Here is a 25,543-nt window from a genome sequence, read left to right on the forward strand (position 1 = left end):
TCAGTTGATTTGTCGTTTTCTTAATGGGGAGGTTTTTAATGCAACCATCTCGCAATCAGTGAGCAAAATTTACTCAAGATAGCGGTTATGAGGTAATGATATTATCATTTAGTCTTATTTTAGATAGGTGTTAATTTAAAATATTTTTATTTGTTCGTAGTTTATGATATTATATAAGTTTTGATAAAAAAAATGGTTTATATATTTATAATGGATTTTATGATGAGAAAAAAAGTATTCTGAACAAGAGTAGAACCAGAGGATAGTGCTAATAATTAGATCCTAAGATTTTTAGATGTAATTTATAAGTTTGAATGTCTTTTGGCTTATTTTCTGTGTGCTTTTCTTTTTTAAATAATCTTATTTACAGCTTATATTTTGTAGAATATTTTTTAGCTTGATTTAATATTTATTTTTTCTGTTTATTCAGTCATATCTACTCGGCTCCCAGTTTTAATACAACAACTGTGGTTCCAACATTGCATTGCTGATCAAGTAACTGGTGAAAGACCGCCCTATATTTGATTGCAGACGGAGTAGCCTGTACACTGATTTTCTAGGTAAGTGTTCCTTTTGCTTCTATTTTGGTCCTTTAGGGCCTATGGTGCTCCCATCCCTTTTTATAGGATTGTGAAGCTAAAAAAAGACCCCTTAATTATTTTTTGGGGGATAAGATACATGCATGCTTATTCTTATTTTAGGTGAAGCAAAAAGATTAGGCTTTGTTTAATGTAAACAGAATATGTGACTGATATATTTATAATTAGATAGTTATTTGCTTAGCAAAATAACTTCTCCCCCTTTGCAAAAAAAAATTTCGCTCAATTGGAGGGGTTTTAAAATAAGTTAGAGATAAATTTGAGAGTGATTTTTATTAGCTGCTTTATTTTTCAGTTCATTTTGTTGGGAGTTGGGAGGGTGGTTTATATTTTAAAAACTTAAATTTATTTTGTTATTATCATTCTGTATAAAACATATAAGGCATTATTTTCTGTCTTTCTATAGAGTAATTGACATAAGAGACATTGGCCTTTTGACTTATAGATTTAAGACAAGAGTGAAAGAAAGTGATAAAGAGAGGGGTCGAGAGAAAGAGAGAAAGAATTAATATCGCTTTTTTGTTTTATACTGATAGCTTTGGTGTTTTGTTTTTATTAAGGAGTGTCGTGTAAGGTGAAAAATCAAGGTGTGTGTAAAAAAAATATTGATAAGTAAAGTTTTAGTTTATTTATGTTGATTTTATTTTTATGTTGTGTGAAATGTGCATGTGCCATCCAGCTTGTTTGATATTTTCTTAATTTAGAGTTTTTTGTAAGTTTGTTTTAATAGTGTTGTTTTATTTCAGCTGTTAGCTTTTTAGCTATCCAGGCTAGTGTATGTGTGTAACCGATTTGGTTAGAAGAAAAATAGGCAGCTGATTTCTGCTTTCTCATTTAATTTTTTCTCAGCTAAGTGGGCAGGTGTGTGCTTGTCGCTGTTTAGTCTGGTAGAGTGTACTCTACAGCTAAATAGGCTGTGTGTGTGTGTGCCTAGGCGGCATTAGTTTTGTGTGTCGCTTAGGGGTTTGGTAAAGTGTACTCTACAACTAGCTAGGCTGTGTGTGTGTGTGTGCCTAGGTGGCACTGGTTGTGCGTGTAGTTTAGTGGCCTAGCAAAGTGTACTCTACAGCTAACTAGGCTGTGTGTGTGTGTGCCTATTGTTAGATGTTGAATAATGTATTTTAGAGCTATATAGCCTGCGTGTGTGTTCCGCCTAAGTGGCTTGGGAAACAGCTGAGTTGTGGTGTGTAAAATTGCTGCTTTAAAACATATATGTGTAGTTTCCCATTTGTTTTTAAATGACCTTATATTTTTTTTTGTTCATTTTAAAAGTTTAAAATTTTATGGCTTAGCAATTGTAACTTTTTATGTATAAATTTACAAGAAAGAAGATTTATAAGTGAAGTAAATATTTTAAATGTAGCAAAACAAGGATGACAACATCTATAAATAGCGAAACACAAAAAGGTCATTGATGGTAATATTTACAAGTAGATTTGTAGTGTATTTATTAATTGATTTGTTGGGTAAAATAAACACTAAAACTTGTTTTTATATAATGTTGTCGGTCAAAGTAACTTACATAAAGGATGCTCATAACTATGGGAAGAATTATTTTGATCATGATATCTTAATGAGTTTTAAGACTGGTCCAAAAATACCAAAAATATGGGGGAAAATGTAAAAAATATAGAAATAGCCAAAAACCTGCAAAAAGGAAGTCTGATCGTCATGTCTGTTTTCTTTAAACAACAGGAAATTTTATTTTGCAACTAAAAAAAAAATCTGGAAATCGTACCATAAACACTGAGGATATGTAAAGAAATGAAAAAATTACAAAAATAGCTTAAAACCTATTCTATTACGCAAAAATTTTGATTGTTTTTATGCGCACGAAAACGAATTTTTCCAATAATTGTCTATTATTTTGCCAAAAATTGACAGAAAAATTATTCGGCGTTTTTATCTTCCTATTTTAAAGAGAATAAGAAAAAAAAATTTATTTTTAAGGCAAATCGATTTAAAAATTGCTTTCAAGAAATGTTAGAAAGTAATTTAAGATTAAGTTGTCCTAAATCTTAGAAATTGTTATTAATTTATCTTAGGCTTGCGTGTGTGTGTTTAAATATTGCAAGTTGTACTTTCAAAATACGCATTATTTAATTAAAAACTAAAATAATTTTGATGAGGTCTGTTTTCTATCTTGACATGTGTCAACTTTTTTCAACACTATATTTATGCATTTACACAAAAATTTTAATTATATTATTTCGGAGCAAAGCATTTCCTTAATTTACTATCTATCAGTTTAATAATATTAGAACCCTCAGAAAAGTTTTTATCATATAAAGTTTTTCAAATTTTACTATAAAAATTCAATTTACTTTCCATAAACAACTAATTTCAAAAAATAAACTGCATTCAGAAATATTCTTTGTTTAGGCCAAAAATATACAAAAAAACTCGCCATTTTATCTACACATCCTAAGAGATACATGTTTCAAAGCATAAAGGCCCTATTCTTTACACAATGATACAACTATTGGCTGCGCCCCTATAAGAATATTCTTAGGGAAAAGCTTAAACTCATATTTAGGTTCTTAAAACCTTTTACAATGCCATAGATGCTTAGTGCTGTAAAAAGTATGAACAATATTTTAATTAGCTTATAGAAGAACGAAAGGTTGTTAATAGTTAATCATTTTAGCTTGCCACAATGCTATCTCTTATTTTAACATCGACTACAGCTATGATTTTTATCTCTAACACTACCCAACTATTGTAAAAATTTGGACAAGATTTGCTATAAGACTACTGATATCAATGTGTGAAAAATTAGGAAAAAGTATAAAATTAAGATATTTTTTACAAATCTGAATACAATGTAAACAAGGAGTTTGATACTTTTGCTTGTGATATTTTTCTACCGGGCGCGCGTGACCCCCGTTGTCAAAATCCTTAGCTCAAAAATGTAATGATTTACATTAAAATTATGTATTTTGATGGTGTTGTAGAGTTAGCAACAGTAAGGTGTTTACTGTTTAAGACCAGTGAGTTTCTTCAGGTTAATGCTGTAACAGGTTATGAGATCCGTAGCTTCTTATTAGGTATTTCTGGTATTATGGCTGTTGGTGAATATTCCAGTCCAAGTCAGGTGGAATCTTGCTAGGATACTGTGGATACACATCTGATAAAATGTCATATTTTAATTTCGTATTATTGACAAAACTACCCCTCTATCTATAAAAGATGAAAATCAGAGATAGTGTAGCATGCTAATGTCCTTTTTATCAATGCTAGGGTTATGTTTTTTTAAAATCGGTTTACAGTTAAGGAAAAAAAATAACTGTCAAACAGTTTACTTTTTGTTTAACAATAGAAATCCACGTAGGAGATTTAAATTTGAGTCTTTGTCAGACAGTTTTAATTGAAATATTTCGCCTTTATTATTTAACAATTTTAACTATATATATGGGAGAGAAATGGGCCAATTTAACTTACTTGGACATTCCTGTTTTTTGAGTTTGTGGTACTGGAAATTAAATAATAATGTTGTTCATTCTTATACTTTTTCTAATTTGCATAAAAAAAGCAATTAATTGCAAATCCTTTGCATCTAGAAAAAATTTCATATCTTGGGTAATTAAGTAGAAAATTTCGTTTTTTAGTGAAATAAGAATTCTTTTTTCCCTATTTTTGGGATTATTCTTGAGATATTAAGGTTTGATAATCCGATGAGAAGTCCTTTATTTTAATGCTATAGAAATCCTTTATCCTGCCATACATAATCAAAAGGCCTTTATTTAAACATTTTCAGTTACATGCTACAAAAAAAATTAACATTTTATAGGTTCAGGGATAGCAGGATATGTAAAAATTGCTTTGAATCCAATTATTTCCCGATGGATTTTAACCGGTTCTCAGCCATGTTAAAGCTAGTATATAGCATCGAATTGTACATAATTTTCAACCAATACTTAATTAAAAATTAATTTAGCAATTTTTCATTTTAATGTCAGCGGGAAACTGTCTATAATACGATGCGACGAATAATATTTTTTCCTAGATTACTATATGAGGTTTGAGGATACTTGGAGATTATTTATTTTGTATTTTTTAGGAAAAAGTATAGGCAGAAAATATTTAAAAATTGCAAGATTATCAATTTAGAGATAGGATAGAGATAACTTTTTATGGGTTAATTAGCGCTCGCCTAAACTACAAAATTCCCGCTGGGGACATACAATAAAAGAACTGAAACCTAAAATCATAGTAAAGCCTAAAAAAAAAGATAAAATCTTTAAGTCTAAAGTGAAACTTAAATCAAACTTATACCAGATAGAGAGCCTAATCAGTTCAGTCTTATAATGTTGTATAATTTGTAGTTGAAAATTCAAGATAATCAATTTAATGTATTTAAAAGTTTGTAAAAAGTTGAATTAAATGTATGTTTTGGAGCGATTTTTAACACACATGTCTAAAAATCAACACATGTGTTCAGAACTAGGTCATAAACCTCAGAATTTATAAATTCATTTTCATAAAAATTATTAGCTAAAATTAGGCTTATTTTCAGGGATCTTAAGGGATAAGACAATGGACGATATTTTGTTGGAAGTTTAAGACACATTAACTCATAATTAATGAAAATTGGATTTAATTATACAAGGATCTAAAGGGATAAGACAATGGATGATAAATTTGTTGGACTATTTTGCTACATAAACACATAATTTATGGAAATTGGATTTAGTTAGACTTTTCTTATGGAAATTTTTATTTCTTTTGGGATTAAGTTCATGCTTATTTAATAAGGTCTTGTAATTTTGGATGACACATTTCTGTTAGTAAGTTTTTGCCAATTATTATTTCAAAAGTACGGTGTCATTCTAATTTATTATTGTGTGGTGTTTTCTGATTATTACAAAAAAATTTAATAGCTTATTTATTTATTTGTTACTAATTCTTGTATTTTATTTTTAGGTATCATGCCTGTTCAATATCCTGTGGTTGGAGGATCGAGTTTTTGTTGAAGAAACAGTAGAACTGAAATTGGTTATTTGTGAAATTCCTCCCTTGGGACCTCCGCAGATTTTACCGGTTTTTGTCTGCAGATTTGTATCTTTTACCCTGCTGACTGAAAGAAATGTATCTCCGAAGTTAAGGAACCTGTTTTGACTTGGAGATGGGGAGTGGTGCTCGAGCTTAGCCAGCCACATATTTCCAAAAAGAGTGAAGGGCTTGAGGATACTAATGGAGGTATAGGCAGGTAGGAATTTATTGTTTTTTAAGCAAGAAAAATTTATCTCTAGGTTATATGTTTTCTGCAGTTTTGTGGGGAGTTATTTTATAATTTTGATTGTATATTGCAGCTTGCTACATAACTAGATATGTCTCTACTTGATAAATACTAGAGAGCATATCTGCTCTAAAACTAGAATTGTCGTCTGTAAGCTTTTTAATATTCTATTGAATTTATTTATTTTATTAAGCACACATAATTGCCCTACTTTATTATTATAATAATGTCTATTCTTGTTCAAACTTTTTATTATTTTTTCTTGTCTTTTATAATTAAAGTAATGTATATAGAGCAATAAATAGTATATGTAACAACCACCCCTTCTCAAAGACCTTTTACACAACTTTTGGTTGGGTCTTTGACATAAGCTGAATCATTCTAAAATGTAAATACAGCCGGGTGCTGGCAAAAGAACCAAGAGCAAATTGCAAACTAATGTTAATACAAGGACGCCCAAGCTTTTTACTTAGCATGGGGGTACAATGAGGATTTCTATATGTTCAAGGGGAGTAATGTAAGGTATTTAAAAAAACTTGAGGGGTGTAAGGGACAAATACACCATTACCCCTTTTCTTGGACATCTATGTTTCACCTATAATGATTTCTGCATTTTGCCTAGTTAATTTTGTTTTTGTATAGTTTAAATACTGTTCATTTGTTAAAAATTATTTTGAAAATTATCTATTGATCTCTTGAACCTGACAATAACCCAATAATTGAAATAAGGACATAGTTAATTTGTCACCCCCACAAGGGAGAGCTCAACCATTTATGGAAAAATAATCGAAAACAACGTAAATACAGGCAAAAATTAAATTTGGGAACATCTGCTATATATTAGTTCTACATTTGTCGCTAGATGTCACTAAAAACTTGATAATTTTGATTTGCTACAAAGTATATATATCATTTGGAAAAAATGTCTTATTAATCACAAATAACTAGGTTTAAAAATGCAGTATTGTAAATCGGAAAAGATGATTATGAATATAATGGCAGTTTTAGTTACTTCATATAAGTTTAGACAGAAATGACAATTTTTCACAAAATTGTCCCTTTCTTTTTCAAAAAAGCAGTAAAAAGCATTAAACAGCTATACTTAGAAAGCAAAATTTAATGGAATTATTTTTCGTCTGCAACGCTCTAGGTCTTTGCAATTGGAAATCAAATAATATGCTCTTTATACATTTATACTATAAATTTATTAATGAAACTCTGTGTCTCATTGTATAGTTCTAAGAATGGGATCTGGAGATTCTTAAAACGTTTGGATAATGGCTATTTTATACCTTATCTTTTTAGTTAGATAAACCCTAATATAATTTAAGACATTAATTATTTTATTTAGGGTTTTAATTAAACGGTTGCTTGATTTAATTGGCTTAAACTCCGGCTTTGTTTCAAGCTTATTCATATCAATCCTGTTAGTTCCTCGTTCAGTCAGGGCAATGAGTAATAATCTCCCATCTGACATACTAATGTATGCACTGATAAAAAATAATAAGCCAAATAGCGCAAGAGTACTACCAATCACCATACTTGTTAATAGAACTAACATGATTGTCATGAATTTATTTTGAGAAGGAAAGTCTTCTAGATATTGGAGCCATGATAAAGCCTTTGTGTTTCTGGCCCCATTTTTCATGCACAATGCACTTTTAAAATCTGATTTTTCTTTAATTCTATTATTTTCAGATATGTCAGTGTTGTAGGAGGACTGTACAGTTTTGCAGTAGTCAATTTTCTGCTCATCTAAATCCTCAGGGTAATTTTCTTTGCTTTCTATTTTACTGATGTTTGTCTGTTCGTCTATTTCCTCTTTTTGCCTCAAATTATTTTCTAAATCGACTTTGTCTATTTGTACCTCTGGGCATAGCAATTGTTGAGACAAATTAACAGAAATTTTATTGCTAGATAATTTTTCAATTTTTTGACTTATTTTTTGATCCGTCGCGTAATTAGTGGATTTGCCAATATAATCCAATTTTGTGTTAGTCACATTTTCTTTTATATTGATAATTATTGGCGGATTAATTTTATCTATTGGATTATTAACAATAGAGTTTTCTATTATTTTAAAATCATTGTTTATAGACGAACAGTTTGATGTTGAAGTATTAGATGTTTGACTTTCCATTAATATATTTTCTATTAGCTTATTAGTATTATTACTATTTACACTATTTTGGGTATTATTATTGACATTATTTTGGGTAGTCGAACATTCTAGTACTTCAACATTCTTAATTTTTATATTTTCATTTTGATAATCAATATCTGAATTTTTCAGGTTTATCTGAATGGACAAAGAGATGTTGAATTTGGGACCAGTTTGATTTAATGGTGAGGTTTTCTCTAGAATAGGGGTGCCGGGTATGTCCCAAGAATCCGTAACTTGTGGTATTTTTACCTGTAATTGTATGTTTTTGCTTTCTTGAGAAATACTCGGCTGCCCTACTAGTTTTTTTCCATTGTTGGCGGGAGTTTGCACTCCGACAATGGATGGTATAGTCTTGATACACCATAATTTAAGCAGCGTGGGCATTGTTCTTTGGAGGTAGTGACATTAGGGAAAGTGAAACACTCCCCACTACCATGGGTGTCAGAATTACACAATAAACAAACTATACTGTTAGCTTTTTCTTTATTCTTTTTATACCACCATTCCATATTTGCTTTTTTAACTGCTTCATCTGGATGTTTTAAACAGTATCTAGAATAGTGAGGCTTTTGGCAATGCTCACAAGTTTTTTCCTTTTCTACTTGGTTTACATTTGCATTTTTTTGTCTGTCTAATTTTCTTTTTCTCTCAATGGCTGAGTTATAAAAGCTTCTGTTATTGCTAAACCAGCTTAAGATTGTTTCTTTAGTTAAGTAAGGGACATTAGTGGATGTCAAAAATGCTGATTGCAGTAATGGTGGTACCAAATAGGTACATATTTTTTCCCTAAGTTTAGCCATTTGATTTTCATGACTATTGCCTGTTTTTTGCAACATGGCTGCCAAATATATTATTATTTTATTTGGTCTGTCTTCATCTTCGGCAGTGAATCTATAAGTGTAGAATTGTTTCTCATAGTCATGCGGGTTGAGTAATTCTGCACCTATGGTAGTTAGGATCGATTTTACAAAATCCTGTGCACTAAGGGCATTAGGATCTATTTCTAGCATATCTAGTTTATTTCTTGATTCTGTATTAAAGTAGTGAATAAGAATATTGTTGTAGGAACTATGAGTAAAAGGGATCTCATATTCCTCCAAATATTTAAAAGTACTAAAAAAAGTGTAAGGGTTAGTTTTTTCTCCATATTGGGGTGGGATTTTACCCAATATTTTGACTTGTCTGTGAATACGTTCGTGTTGACAACTGCCCCACACTAAATTATTTGGTATTAGATTAATTATTTTTGCTGTATTTAGGTCAGTGGCTGTAGCATTTTGCTGTAACAGTGTCTGGAGGATGTGTATTTGTGACTGGGAGAACATATTTCCAAGTAAGTTATTGTCTTGTCTTGTCTCTCTATTTCTGTTATCTCTATTGGTGGATGGAGTCCTTCTATCTAACTCTGTATCTGAGGAGCTAGAACTAGAGCTAGGACCACTACTGTTACCACGTCTATTCATTCTCCTTGGCATAGAGAAATTCTGTCTGTCTTTATGCCTGTCTTCTTTGTCACTATTGTCTCTTTTATTTTGTCTTTCTTTACTTGACTTAGTTTTGTCTTTATCGTGTTTATAACGATTTTCATGTCTATCATGATGTTGTTCATGGCGTCTTTGGTCCTCTTTGCCATGTGGGTTAAGTGGATCATACATTCTGTCAGGCCTTTTTTTAGAATGTTTTTTACTTTTTTGTCTGTCAAAATCCTCACTATAATAACTAGATTCTGACTCATAACCCGAAAAATCTGAAGTTGGTTTAACTATTTTTTTATTTTGGGGTTTATTTCCATTATTTTCTAGTTTTATTACTTGAATATTTGGCTCATGTTCATGTATGGGAGGAGTGTCTTGTAAATGTATTTGAGGCCTATTTAATATGCGATTTTGTCGCCTATTGCCTAAGACAAGCATTGCTGTTGCTGAGTGAATCTCAGGCCTAACATGAACACTAGGTATTTCCTCCAGTCTTAGATAATGATTTACTGCATTATTTAATCCAGGTTCATATTCTGGATTATAAGGTGGAGGATTTAATATTTCATCTTCTAATTGATCAATAATAATATCATCCATTTTAGGTTATTGCTGTACTACACATGGAATGAGGCCTAAATCAAAGATAAATGGAGCACCATTGTGCGTGGCCTATGCATTGCTGTACTACACATGGAATGAGGCCTAAATCAAAGATAAATGGAGCACCATTGTGCGTGGCCTATGCTCTGCTGCACTACACATGGAATGAGGCCTAAATCAAAGATAAATGGAGCACCATTGTGCGTGGCCTATGCTCTGCTGCACTACACATGGAATGAGGCCTAAATCAAAGATAAATGGAGCACCATTGTGCGTGGCCTATGCTCTGCTGCACTACACATGGAATGATTGTTTGTCAATGAAGAGCTGTGCTTTTATGGATGCTTTACTGGTAAGACTTATTTAGTGGCCTTGAGCCAATATCCCACCTAAAAGAAAAAAAAGTTAAATCTTACCTGGGTTTATCCGTAGGTAACGGAACCAATTTTATGGGTCACCTCCGGGTTCCAGGGACAAATGTAATCCTTTATCACTACTTCACAGGACTACAATCTCTCACCAATGTCTCCTTTCCAGATCAGCGACGCATTAATCCCTGTTTGACAAGTATATCTAACCTTAGAATGGTGGTATTATTTTACACCGATCCTAAACCCAAATACACTTAAGAGATAGTCTTTTGTTTATAAGCCCTATTCCGAAAATGGTACTAAGACATTACTGATAACTTTATACTGTTATTTAGTCTAAGAATTTTTTATTCCTAGGTAACTAACTTTGCCAACACTTTTGGACTGAAAGTATCTACTGTGATTACTAGAGTCATGCGAACATGACTACAATATTCCGTTCTGCTGCCTGTATCCCCGTGAGGCGTGAAGTTCTTTGTTAGGTACCTTTGTCAGGTAAGAAAATCACTAGGCTAGCTCCGAACCGATCTTCCAGAGTATTAGCAAAGTAAAACTACCTTTAAGACGTGAACTTATTCAGAGTTCTAATCCGAAAATGTTAAATTGTCCGAATAGATAACGATCTCCAACTTTCCTGGACTTCAGAAGCATGGGGAGGATCCGGTTGTTAGTATCGGCCGTCAGATAGCAAGCTATAATCAACCGTTGGTAGCCGAGCCACCACCGTATCTCCCTATGTTATCCCTATTTAGCCCCGTAGTGGCTTGCGACTTATGGTCGTACCGCGCTTATAGGAGTTCTCTTCAGAACAAAACTTGGAGACAACTATCCGTCCGGATGCCTAAGCTTTTAGGCCCTAAGAAGGCCTTACCCTTAAATTTATCTCAATTGACCAACATCAAAATGATATTCTATAATTTATTTAACAAGATATTATGAATTTTATCTAACAAAACTTTTTATTTTTTAGGTATGTTTTAAATGAAAAATCCTAAGTTTGAGCCGCCAGGACCCTCCAGAAAATTCCAAAGCAAGAGAAGGGAGTCTTCCCTTAAATTTTAGAATTTTTGAAAAGAGTCAGTGTGATATAGTAATTCCGTATAACGACTGACTGTTTCTCTCTTCCAGGTTTACTTTTATAGGCCTGAAGCCTAAGGAGAAAAGAGAGACAAAAAGGATGATTTTGATTTTTATGTTGATTTTTATGTTTTATCAGGAATTGGCGACCTAATTTTTAAGATTTTGCATTTAATGGTGTGTGTATATCTCAACTAAATCACAATATTCATTTCATAAATTAGCAAGATCACATCTTATTTTATTTTACATCAAGAATACATTAAACTATTGGTTTCAAATTAGTTTTCTAGTAATGATTTTATAAAATCCTCTTTAATTTTTATAAATTTTCATCCTTTTAGTTTTTAGTTATTAATAGTTTTTTATCACGAAACCTCTAATTTTATGATTCTTGTATTGTTTTACTAATGTTAATTTTTATTGACAAAATTTGCTAATAATTTTTTAGCTGTATTATGACCATTCTATTAAAAGGGTTATTGTCTAACATTTCATTATAGGGTCTTCGTTTTATAAATCTTATTTCCCCATTTTAATAAATAGGTCTTTATACATGCTTTTTTACTTAAAAATTATATTAAATTGTTTTAGATTTGTCTAATTTTGATAATATTTTTATAGTCTTTTATTTTCATTAGAAAAAAAATACATAATTTAAAGTATGGGTTGGATTTTTCCCTAGTAAAGCTACTCTACAAGTTATTCATAGAATCGGTTCAAGGGAAAAAGACGATCCATTGTCTTCCTTGTTTTGCTATATTGTCCTTGTTGTTTTTTTACATAAACGCTATAAGAGCTAAGATTTTGCCATGGTCACAACATTTATTCATTTTTCAACTCAGGGAGCTCAAGTTAATCTACATCCCTTTCTTACCCCAAAATTAAAGCTATTTTTTATGGTTCAGACTTTAACTCATGGTAGCTTATGTTATTATAAGGCCTCTTTTCTACCATTCAACATTTGAGCAAGGTTCTAAACATTATATACTCTATGGGAGGAAGAGAATAATTCGCCCAAGAAATATTATAATTGGAGGAAGATTAATTTATCTTCCATTGTCCTGTTTTTAATTTTTATTTTTACATAATATAAAAAAATCATCAGAACATTTCACTATATGGCTCCAACTCAGATTTATTTCTGCTGGATAAAACCGGTTCTGACTCCTCCCCTCAAAAAAAATGTTTTTTGTCAATATAGAGATTTTTTATGTGGTTCACTTTCCATTAAACGGAAATATCAATTGTGATATTTTATAACATTTCATAAGAAAAAAATATAATCTTACCTATGAAAAACCACACATATTTTGGTCCAAACATTTTTCTTTTATAAATCTCACAGAGCACTTTTCTGGCTGGCTTGGGATAAAATAATCCAACAATAATTCTAGCATCCTACAACATTAACAAGAATTAAATATTCAAAACAGCTAAACTTTGTATTTATTAACTGTTTTTAAAATTGAAAGAACACAAACCACCCAATCAAAAAAAAGATATCCAACAAATTATTATCATGTTGTATTAACAAGAACAAATCAAAATTATTTTGCTGCTATGGAAAATATCAATTCAACGACATTAGTTAGTAATATGAAACCAAACCATCTTATATTTTTTTCCTCTTTCTTGTTAGAAAAACAAAATTAATCAAATCCCCCCCCCACCCCAAAAAAAAAAGAATGAAACAATAAACTAAAGAGTATAGCCTTAGTCCTTACACAAAAATAATTTAATTGAAATATGGCTAACGAATATACCGATATTACCTCTTTTTTTTTAGTAAAGCTACTTATAGTTCACAGGAAAAATCCTTTGGACGACTCTAGAACGTATCAAGTGCCACTGGTTATTCATTTAAAGTTTTAATAAAACGAGAGAGAGAGAGAAATGCAAAATAAGAAAATAGTAACACTTAAAGACAAACATACAAATATACACAATCAACGATAGATTAGCTTTGCTATGATTTTAGAATAAGGAAAACAATGTAGAAATGTAAAAGTTTTAATTTAGGAAAAAGAGTGTGTCACTGGGTCTTCAAAAAGTTTCTTTTAATTTTTTTCACAAAATTTATCAGAACTGCAAATATTTACTATTGTAAAAACTGCCCAATTCCCTTCGCTTAACGCTCTATCCCCTACTAGATATAGGGTGCTGGTAGTGTTTATTATGGATATGAATCATTTTACAGACTGCGGAAACACAGTCACACTTTTAAAAAATAGTAGGATTTTAAAGTTATAGCTACAAAACAAATCCTTTGAAATTTGAGGACTGTAAAACAAATATTTTTCTGTTTTTTGTCTACTCTAAAACACTTTACAGATTAATGTAATAAAAATCTACAAGGGGTTTCACCCATTTATGTGGTTAATTTTCCTCAAAAACAGTCTAATACAATCTGCGATGCATATTAAACGTTATATTCAGGAAAAGACTAAAAATTAATCAATTATATTTTAGGTTACGGGCTTCGCCAAAAGACGGATTTTTGTATATGTTTCATTTTGGGAAAAACATTAAGGGGTGGGGGGGTTAGCATATTATTATGGGTCATTTACTTTTTTAGACAAGACCTAACCCCCTTACTTTAGATGTACAAGTATTGATAAATCACTAGCGTTGACTTACCTGTCTTTTAAGATTTGCCACAGCAGCGCTGGGATCATCCTTGAAAATTTGTCTGTTGAATATTTCAATATTTTGAGCCTTGGCCTCTCTTTCTAGATCATCAAGTGTCGTAGCAAATACTTCCTCTGCTTCCTAAAAAATATATAAATTCTTGATTAAAATCTCAAAAATCAGCCATGTGGCGTCATAAAAATTATCCATATCTTTTTAGGGGTTTTCTTTCCCACTTCTACACTCATCTCCCTCATTTTTATGACGACACATGGCTGATTTTGGACACACTGAAAAAACCGCAAAGAAGGCGAGCGGAAAAAGATCAATAGTTGAGAATATTGCCAAAGAGAATATTCACAAAAAATCATGTATTATTCACATTTAGTCCAACCTTTACATTTATGTTATAAACTTATTATATGCTGATTTTCTGACAAGCAAATTGTGTTTTAGAGTAAATACACATCCGAATCTTAAATTGAAGCTTTGTAAATATGTTTTTGATGATAAAAAAATCTGTAAAAATGTTAAAATATAGCATAATGTATAGCTTCTAGTTATGATATTTAATATCTTCTCATTGATGAACCTCACAGTACATAGAGTAAATCACAACAATTAAAAAATCTACCAGCAAAAAAAAGGAAAAAAATGTCCTATATGCTTTTGGCAAGAATAAGATGAGACTAATCCAAATGAATTAATATTGTATCATCCAGGGCTTGGCAGCCGCAGTTGCGGATATGTTATTGACTCCAAAAAAAATTTGCAGCAATTTTTTTTAGTATCTCTTTTCACTTCATTCAGCCAAATCTTAATTCAGCATCAGACGTAAGGCTTAATTTTCTTAGCCGCAGTCTTATGTATATTTTATTCTAATATGCAGCCTAAAATCTACGGCTGAAGATGGAGGTGCTGAGCCCTGGTATTATCTATTCCTTTGTACCTTTGTATTTCTGTGGACAATCAATTAACAATCATTTAGCACACACACACACAAATATATGTACTATGTCTTTTTATTATTTCTTTTTTGGTAGTGCATCTGCTTTATAATTAGGAAATGCTTTTTCCTCTAAATGTCTATATCATTATAAAATATTTCCTTTTTATTGCCTGATCTTAAGCAAACATACTAGATTAAAGACTGCAGTTGTTCCAAAAATGAAGGCATAAAAAAGGGAAACTAATTTTGATGGCTAATAATAAAGAATTATTATTTTTTTTAAATTTGTTTTGCTTTTTACTTATAGCCATCATAAGAGAAATGGATGATGGTGCAAGATAATTCTATTTTGATATACATAAGAGGATCTTAAGATTTGGTGATGTTAGAATATAGATTCCTATCCAGAGAAAAAGACTGATAAATTAAAAATCCTCCATAAATTTAAATACTTTGTCTTACTACTCTTTATCTAAATTTAATTGAAGCTACTAACCTAACGGGCACAAGGAAAGACAAAATAAGCAGTACAATCAAGGATGTTCTAGGGGGGGGGGGGGGTTAAGTCGTTGTCCTCCACCCAAATAAGTTTCTTGGGTGCCGTAGTCAACCTGAAACTGTTTTTAAAAACAATAGATTACCTTTCCCCCAAACCTTTGAAAATCCTCATAAAAGTTTGAACGACCTTGAGAAAAAGCTTCTTGATATATAAAAAGTTTCATAACAGACTTAAAAGGGTCAGTTTTCTAAGTTTATCTATCTTATTACAGTTTCTGAAAATGCTTTTTTTTTCAGTATAAAAGGATTATCATTTAACATTCATACTAAATAGTCGGTTTTCTGAGATTGAACATGACCCAATTCCAAGGTACCCAGGTGTACATATGTGGTACCGCAACAAGATTTATTATTTTCAACTAGAAAAGAAAATAATTTTGTGAAACAAATGATATAATACATTTACAAAATTTTTCCTTAAAACATTTTCTTTTGTACCTGGAAATCTAATTCTATCCATTAAAAGAGAAAAGAAATTGGGTAGAGAACTTTTATTTTGCTTTGCCACAACCAGTGACGTTAACATTTCTGCATTGTAAAATTTATCTTTCTTTTACTTTATTTTCAAAAACCAAAGAGAAAGAAATGGGAAAGGCATCGGTAATTATATGAAAATCGAAAGACGAAGAAAGTCTCTTAAAAATCAGCATTTTACGTCATAAAAACGACGGATTATCCATCTCTTTTTAGATGTTTTCTTTCCCACTCCTCCTCTCCCTAACCCTCATTTTTATGACGTCATTGAGGGACTTTCTTCTTTCAAAAATCGAGTATATGTATTGTAAGTCTGTTTGTATTCTTAGACTCAAGTCAAGACATTTCTTATGCTTATTGTTTTTACGTCCTATAACGAATAAGACAATTCGCTTAAGATATCTTGAGACATAGACTGATAGACCGACAAAACTATCTAAAATTTTGTAGTAAAGATTGAACTAAAACTTTTACTTTTCTAGATAAACCTGTAGGTATTCTAAGTAACGTCGCTTCTCTATAAATTATATTTGTCCGTCTGGTGAAATCTCACTTAACAACGGTTAATTCAAAAGAATTATATCAATCGACGGATTTTCACAATATATAAACACTAGCGGCTACGCCCCTAGAGGACTAAGGGGGAATATGAGGAGGGGAATTTGAAAACCTAATTTATTATTTTAGATTTTAAAAGAAAAAGTTAAAAAAAATTCTCTTGGGAGGGTTATGGTACCCTCCCCCAAAATAGTTACAAACCTTCCAAGGACCTGTGAGAAGCTACCCTGTTAAGGAGAACCCGATCGGTTCAGCGGTTAGCGAGATCCTTCGGTACAAACACAAAGACAAACATTCTGTTACTTTAGTATAATGATTAAGCTAAAAATTAGAAGGTTACCACTAAATCAAAGTAGGTGATATGGTAAAACTGTAAAAAAATCATGCCATTGCTGCGCTTTATATGATTACATTTGTGCTTGCTTCTGTCTGAATGAGGAGTATAAATGTTACGGCTGAGATAAGGTAAACTTACGAGGCTGCTTAGACAGAATATGCTAGGAACTAGAGCAACTGTAATCGTAGGTAGCGTATCAAATCCAGGCTTACAATAGTAACTGGACAAAGTGTCTCAAAAATCAGCCAGGTGGCGTCACACAAATGAGGGAGATTAGAGGAGAAGTGGGAAAGAAAACCCATAAAAAAGAGATGGATAATCACTCATTTTTATGACGTCACATGGCTAATTTTTGACAACTTACTTCCAATGTGTCAAAAGTAAGCAAGGTACTAATATTACATGGAAACGTTATGTTAAAACAATCGACTTTATAAAAGTTATAGGTAGAGTTGTTTCGCCTTCAGCATGTTTCTTCTTATTGTACACAAATTAAATTTATGATGAAAAACCACAGCAAATTGTTTTGTTATTTACTATATTAAACACAGAAATCTCCCCCTTCCCACCCCATCCTTATATTATTAAGTTTTAAAATAGCCCTATGGGACCCTACCCATAGAGGGATCTCCTACTTTGTCAAACCTAGCCTAGACTAAAGATAAAAAAATATTTATATTTCACTTTCAGTTTAAGGTAAATTACAAATGTTTCTTATGCTTTAGGTCGCTTTTATAATCTTTTTAGAAATGTAAATCAAACCATACCTCACCTTGAATTCTAGTATTAGATTAGATTGAGGAAAATTATTAGTCAAAATTACATTGAAAAATAGGGTTTTGATTAAAGGAAATTTTTATTGATATTAACTTTTGCTCATACTATTGCAAACATGTACAATTATAAATAAGCTGAATGCAAAACAGATTACACTTTTTAAAAAATGAACTTTTTGGAGAATTATGATTTTTTCAATAATCATACACCATTACACTGACCTCTTATTATGGATTATTAGGTTCACGTATATTTTGCATATTTAAAGTTTGATAAATTAGCTTATGTTAAATGCTTTGGTAAGATCAAAGTGTTTATTATATCATAATTTCAAGCTCACGTAAGGAAGATCTACAATAGAAACACAATTAATTCTGTATCATAAACTAATTAATCCTGCCACTAGAAATTATTTGTTTCCAGACTCTGGTGCAGGGCGGATGGTTAGAAAGTTTTCTGAACTCTGCCAGATAATCCAATCAACATAAACAGAGAAGAGCTTACAGATACTTTTTGCTGTAGAAAAGTCCAATATCCATTTAAGGCTGGCTGCAGGCGGGGGCCACTTTTTTGTTTACATCTTTATCTAACCCCTCCTCCCATTTAGATACCCCTAATCTTATAAAAAAGAGGGTCACTAACCATCTAGTTGTTGAAAATAACAACATAAACAAACAGTTTTGTATCAATTATCTAATTTATACTTTTTAATTTTTACTTGAATATCATAAGTTAACATTATACTCTAAAACTTTGATCTATCTGTTCGACCAAGTTGATTTAAAATTACTTTAGTGTATAGGATTTTTAAAAATAAAAAAGTAAATTATCAAATCAAAAGATTAATTTCAAGTTCAGTTATTGAATAACAACATCTGCTAAAAGTATTGTGTCTGAACTAATTTTTGTATAACATTTTCTCTATTCTTACTGTTTAATACTTTTTGGATTATTTTTTCAAAAAAAAATTTAAATTTTCTATTTCTACATATTGAATGATATATTTACCGTTGAATTGTTGGTAAATGAAAATAAAAAAAGCTTTCTTGAATTGTATAGGAAACTATTTTGTCAATATTTGTTGTAATTTATTTGAAAACATTTTGTTTGCTTTAACATGTCAGAAAACAACTTTATCAAGGGTCAATTTTGTCTTCAATTTCATACATCTTCAATTTTTATAATATTGTAGGTAGATTAGATATTATATGATAACGGTATTCCAAACGTCCAATCATGTAATAAGATGACAAACAAAAGGCGAAGCTTCACATCTCAGACAATTAAAGAGTTACAGCACATAAGTTCAAAATTAGAAGTCTGGATCGAAATGTATCTATCCTAAAAATTGCTTAAAACAAAAATCGTGTGAATTGGGTAATTAAATAAAAAAAATGAATGGAGATACACAATTCTGGTAATTTTTGCAGAGTTGCTTCGATTTGTTTTCTGATTGTTAGAGTGTTAGCATTAAACCGGTAGGACAATTCTAACATGCCTAAATTTACGATAAGGACGAACAGCAAACCCATATGTATATAAATTAACAGGCATTGCCAATAAATCCCAAAAGAATGTCCTTTCTCAAAATACATGTTACACCTGACATAGATGCATTGATATCATAGTTATACATTATTATACACCTAAGTTAACAAAGGGAAGTATGAAAGTGTATAAATTAAGGTATCCCATCAATGTCACCTAAATATTGAAGGAGGCGCAATTAATGAAAACCCAAAATTATAAACAAAATATTGATTAAGCAAAAACGAGTTAAAAGCGACCTACTCTTTATGTGGAAGTATTGAAAGACTTAAATATCTAAATATCTGTTAATTAGGGACAATTTACATAATTTGCTATCATACAATTTTGGACTAATCGTCTATGATGACTTAATGTTAAGTCTAGAGCTTTAATATATGGAGTTTTTAATAATCTTAAATGCATTCTGATTTTGTTGGTTTTATCATTACTTTTTTTGTGCAATTGATAGGACAACATAAATTAGAACTAACTTTCTGTGATTTCATTTCCAAGTTGGGTGTATTCTGCTACTACTATACTTGAGCAGTTAGATACATAAAATGATAACTGAGTATTAGGAGAGTTAAAGTAGATCAATAGAACATAAAATTACTATTACTCTTTATGAATAATACTCCTTTTTAAAAATCCAATAGGAAATTCGCTCCAAGCAAAATCAAGCAGGTTATATATACCAAATAGTTTCTTAATTTTCTTATTACCAAAAAGATAAAACTATGCAAGAAACTTTCGAGTGTCTCACTGTACTAGTGGATATGAGCTTTATAAATTTGAAATGTTTAACTTGTAAAATAGCATACATACATAGTGCTGTATACGTGAATTATCATTGTTATACTATCTATTTATATTTAAAGATTTTGATTTTTAAATTTTCAAGTGCTTTCATAAATAATAAAAGCATTATTTATGTTTGAAAAAGTTTCAGAAATAAGTTAGTAATCAATCATTAGAGTAGCATAAAGAAGAACACTTGCCATACTTAAAAGTGGTTCAGGCAATTTAAAAAATGAAGAATTTCTACAATTAGGGCAGGTCTTTTTGTCTGTAAGCCAAAATTCGAACCAATCACCTCCCCGTCGACGAGCGAGTGCGCTACGTGTGAAGCCACGATCGCGGGTTATAGCTAGACAAACGGACAGACGGATGGACAGGCATTTAATAATTATTTTTTATTAACAATATTTTTACCTGGATAACTGAAATTCTTTGCCACTTGTATTTATTGAAAACAGTCACTCTGGTGGGGTTATGGACAGTAGCTGAGGGATGCGTTCGAAACAGGGTGGGAAATCTAAAACAAAATTATTGAATTTAGAAAGATTAGTTATAAGTAAATTAAGGAAAAATAACTTAACTAGGTTATGGAGCTTTGATTTAACTTTTAAAATTCTTTTAAATGACATAACAGCAAACTGTGATAAATAACATTGATACTTTATCCAAACTATCGGTTACGCCCCTATAGGACTCAAGAGGCATTTGAAGAGGGTATTCGGTAATACAATCTTTAATTTAGATTTGGAAGGAGAGAGAATTTTTCTGGGGACGATTTCTCTTGGGAGGATGGTGGTACCCTCCCCCAAAATAGTTATAAACCTTCCCAGGATCTATGATAAGCTACATTGTAAAGGAATGCCATATCAGTTCAGCGGGTAGCGACAGATAGAGAGATAGAGATCCTGTTACTATAAATATAAGATTTGATATGTTTGACATTAGAGTAAAGCACTAGAAGAAAAAATGGTTAAATAACCCTATCTCCCCATCGCAAGCACCTTGTGCAACCTTTTTATTGGGTCATTGAAAATCAACCAATGGTGTCGCTTATATTAACACAGCCAAGTAGCAGACAATACATTAGAAGCAGACATAAAAGGTATTTGAAAAAGGAAGGGACGTAGTTGTCTGTAAATACATCTATACTATAGATCTGTTTGTTTGACAAAACATCAGTAGTTCTATTTACACGTACTAGCGGCTTCGCCCCTAGCCTCTAGGGGCTGTGCCCCAAGAGGTAATTAAAAAAAAAAAATAAGCACCCCCACTACTTTCTGTTAAAAAAAAAAAATAAGTACCCCCACTAAGGTGCCCCCACTATTTCTAATTTTTAAAAAATTGGGGGGGGATTTTTTTTGTTTTTGGGGGGGTTGGTGGTGTCCCACCCCCCAATAAAATAGCCTAAAACCACCACAGAACCAGTAGGTATATACCCTGAAGAGTAGAAACCGATCGGTTCAGTAGTTACCGAGATCTTAAGGGACAGACAGACGGACAGGCATCAAGCTACTTTGTATTATAGATTTACACGTATGTATTGTATATTAATATACATTTACTAGTTAAAAATAGATTTACAATATAATCATGACACAGCATTGATATGCTTTAGTTATATCCTATAATCTATGTTGAAGCATATATCCAACCACCCCTACCCTAAACAAGTTTTCATAGAGGATCAAAAATATTTAGCCTGTATTAAGAAGGTTAGGGACTTAATAAACCATAGGAAAGGAATTTATAAAACTGTAGGGCTCTAACCATGCGGGGCTACATAATACCAAACTTCATTTAACCTAACACTTAAACAAAGACCTCAATCTTATCAGCCCCAATTAATAGCGGTTTCACACAGGGATCTAAAGGGATTAGACAATGGCCGATAAATTGATGTGTATCTCCATGATAATACACTAAATTACCCCTTATGTAGATTACAATTAGTGGTTTAAACGTTTGGATAAAACTTAATGAACCAACTAATCAAAAATTAATGAAAGTCCCCAAAGTTGTAAATCCAACGAATAAGAAAACGTTAGTTTAAAACATTGAGGACTAGTGTAATAAACAGCACAATTTCCCTTTCATTCCATGGGGTTTCACAGCCAATCCGTCTTATTTGGATAATTTGATGGTTGTGGGTGGTAGAAGATTGGAGTTGGGGGGACATGCTCCACTATATGATTATAGGGATATTCCTGCTTTAGTTTCTATCCTTTTACAATACATTATAATTCTTTATAATAATAATCTTACAACATAATAAAACTAGATAAAACTATTCACAGTGTCTTTTCATAAACAATTTTATTGCATTTAACAACTCTGAGATTTCTACAATCATGGAGAAAACATTATAAGATATGAAATAAATTGGTTAAAGATAAAATAAAGGATGATCTAATACCCAAGGCACTAACAACCCAGATTTTTCAGACAACCAACCATTTGATTACACGGCCTTTTGATTGTTGATGACAATGAGTTGAGCCTGTTTTGGGCCAAGGCATTCCCCCATACTCTTAATATAAATGTTATTTATTAGCAATTACAACTTTTAATGTCTTTAGTTTTTAAGAGGTCTTGGTTAAGATTCAAACCCAACACCTTCCTACCAACGAGTAAATGTGCAACTTATTAGGCTACGGCTGCGGGTTTGCTGGATATATAATCCTTATACTAAAGTAACAGGATGTCAGTGGGTTTGTCTGTGTGTTTTAACCGAAGGATCTCGCTAACCGCTGAACCGATCAGGTTCTCCTTAACAGGATAGCTTCTCATAGGTCCCAGGAAGGTTTATAACTATCTTAGGGGAGGGTACCACCACCCTTCCAAGAGAAATCACAAAAAAAAAATTTCTTTTACAAAGAGAGATTTCAACGCAACGTAGAGAGGTATCATAGAGACTTGAACGCAACATAGATAGGTAGCGTAGATACTTGAACCGAATAAACAAACAAAAAAGTGCCATAGATGCCTCTAGGGGCGTAGCCGCTAGTCATTAATATTAAAATAGAAGGAGAAGACAATAAACTTTCAACGCAACATAGAGAGGTATCGTAGAGACTCGAACCAAAAAAAAACATTTTAAGTGCCATAGATGCCTCTAGAGGCGTAGACGCTAGTCATTAATATTACAAAAAAAAAGGGAAGACAATAAACTCTTTCAATATTTCCTTTTAGATTTGTATAGTGCACGTTTCACCATATTTGATACAATAATTTTGTAGTCAAGATTCTCTGTGAAAGCAATAAAAGTTCCAGTGTCACAGGGATGGTTCAACTGTAACAAAAAGATGTCACCAGCAAAAAAGTATTCCTTTCATGATTTTACTTTTAGTACTACATTTGTCAAAAAACGTTGTTTATCCCTTACCTCTGAATATTTAAACATAAATATTTAAGGGAAAAATCTCTAATCTCATCTAAAGATTTAAATTAGATAAAAGATGAATCATTTTTATTTTTAATATTAGTGTGTTGCAATCAAGGTAATGGTTGTGCATCCCCACACCCCTGTATATCTGTGAGACCAGGGGAAAATTGATGCCAATTTCAAAGTTTATCTCCAAAACTTTTTTACTTTACAAAGAGAAAGAGAATTTAGAACTGTGTAAATTTTGAATGTAAAGTTTTAACAACTTTTAACTAGAAGTTGTACAGAAAGAAAAAAAGCCCAGTGGATGTCCCCCTCCGGCCCCCTATACCATCTTTATAATTCTTCTTTCCCCTGTAAAACTTCAAGTAATATGTTGACATACATTTTTTATTTTGTATTCAACAATGTGGCGTTTGGTTGAGAAGACATTTTTTGGCTATAGTCCCTTTCGTAACATCGCACCTTTTTTCACAGTAGCTTTTCTCCTATTTCTAGCCCCTGCGGGTGGATCTATCCCTGCGGGGCCAATTATTTAACCCTGTGAGGCAATCACCTAACCCAATATAAACTAACCTATCATAAAAAAACGACGAATCGCCCCTTATGGGACGATGTTACGAAAGGGACTATATACCCCATTTTTTTTATTTAAAACAAAAAAAGAGAAAAAAAACTTGGTGAGAGAAGTGGGTATTTTTTCTAGGGGCGATTTTTCTTGGGATGTTTTAAGCATATTTTTAAACATTCTGTTTCTTTTATATATATGTATGAGACAACCTTTTTTTACTGAACGAAAACATTATGTTGATATAACAAGAGCACATTAGTTTAACAGGCATGGGACACAATAAGAATTTATTTTATTTTTATGGGTGTAAAACTACTTTAGAAATTGATCACAACATAAAATATAAAATTCTCTGTATTTGGTTAAATGTTAAAGGGTTTGAAGAAGTGACGATTCTGAGAAAAACAAAGCTATCCCATCATATGGCATTCAGACAATAGGACAATTAAGACATGCAGAGTGTTAAAACGTAATAAACAGAATATTGATTTATAAATCTAAAAAAAATTAATGTAAATCTATTTACATAGATAACGGATACTGGTTAACGACATACTTACATTTTTACAATTAGATTATACAGATGCTTCGCTATAATAGAGTACCTTGTTGTCCTGGTAACGATTATAGGGATGCTACGTTTTCTAAGTCGTATTTTATTGTGACAGTAATCAATATACAACATTTGAAATCGAGAGAACAATTATAACATGCATAAATTAACGAAAAGATCTACCCAAGACTTAAGGAAAAGTGGAAAGACCGACCCTATATTATTACAATCCTGAAATTGCCAAAAAAATTGTATACAAAATCTGAATGAAATCACGTACATTACATACATACATAAATCTATTTTAGTTAGATTATAGTTAAATGTTTCGATTCTTTGCTGTATTATTAGTAGCGAAGCTACTCTATAATTAACAATGTCCGTCCGTCTGTCCGTAATTAATGAATTGGGGAAACGTGATTTTCTCGGCTCCTATTCAAGATAGACAGCTGAAATTTTTATACGCTGTTTTGTCCGTCTGTTTGTTATTTGGGGTGCTAGATCGATTCCTAGATTTTTACGTTTTTGTGATTTTCTCAACTCCTTTTCAAGATATAAGGCTGAAATTTTCAGGGATTAATTAATTTTATATTCTACATATTTTCACTAAATTTTATTAATATTTTTTTTAATAATTGGGGTGCTAGATCGATTCCTAGATTTTTTAGGGTTTCATGGTTTTCTCAATTCCTATTCAGGATTGACGGTTGAAATTATCAGGGATTGAGTATGCTCATGCTCTACATATTTCCATCAAGTTTCATTAAGACTTGCTATTAATTGCGGTGCTAGATTTTCATGTTTATAAGGTTGCGTGATTTTAAAGATGTGATGATTTTCCTATTTTACCAATATTAATATTTATTATGTGACACTGCTTTATAGTATTTTTTTCCT

General features: G+C 31.5%; 1 protein-coding gene and 1 long non-coding RNA gene across 5 annotated transcripts in view; one reads left to right on the forward strand and one right to left on the reverse strand.

Moving 5' to 3' along the window:
- Window positions 1-25,543, reverse strand: part of GABA-B-R1 (gamma-aminobutyric acid type B receptor subunit 1) — a 111,957-nt gene that overhangs the window by 63,099 nt on the left and 23,315 nt on the right. For 3 of the 4 annotated variants that reach the window (XM_080166598.1, XM_080166588.1, XM_080166605.1), the window contains 3 exons: window positions 20,555-20,657; window positions 14,169-14,300; window positions 12,821-12,929 (listed from right to left, as the gene is read on the reverse strand). In XM_080166598.1, coding sequence (XP_080022724.1) covers window positions 12,821-12,929; window positions 14,169-14,300; window positions 20,555-20,657 — 344 coding nt within the window. The remainder of the gene's footprint in view (window positions 1-12,820; window positions 12,930-14,168; window positions 14,301-20,554; window positions 20,658-25,543) is intronic. The other variant, XM_080166611.1, reaches the window with a different exon arrangement.
- On the forward strand, window positions 1,220-11,401 carry LOC145323959 (uncharacterized). The gene is made up of 7 exons (XR_013881152.1): window positions 1,220-1,943; window positions 5,523-5,808; window positions 7,537-7,606; window positions 8,132-8,184; window positions 9,262-9,335; window positions 10,083-10,432; window positions 10,809-11,401. It is a non-coding gene; the product is annotated as an uncharacterized LOC145323959 (long non-coding RNA).

The sequence above is a fragment of the Acartia tonsa genome, chromosome 1, assembly GCF_053477335.1.
Source record: "Acartia tonsa isolate MP-2025a chromosome 1, ASM5347733v1, whole genome shotgun sequence".
In the NCBI taxonomy this organism is placed as follows: Eukaryota; Metazoa; Arthropoda; class Copepoda; order Calanoida; family Acartiidae; genus Acartia; species Acartia tonsa.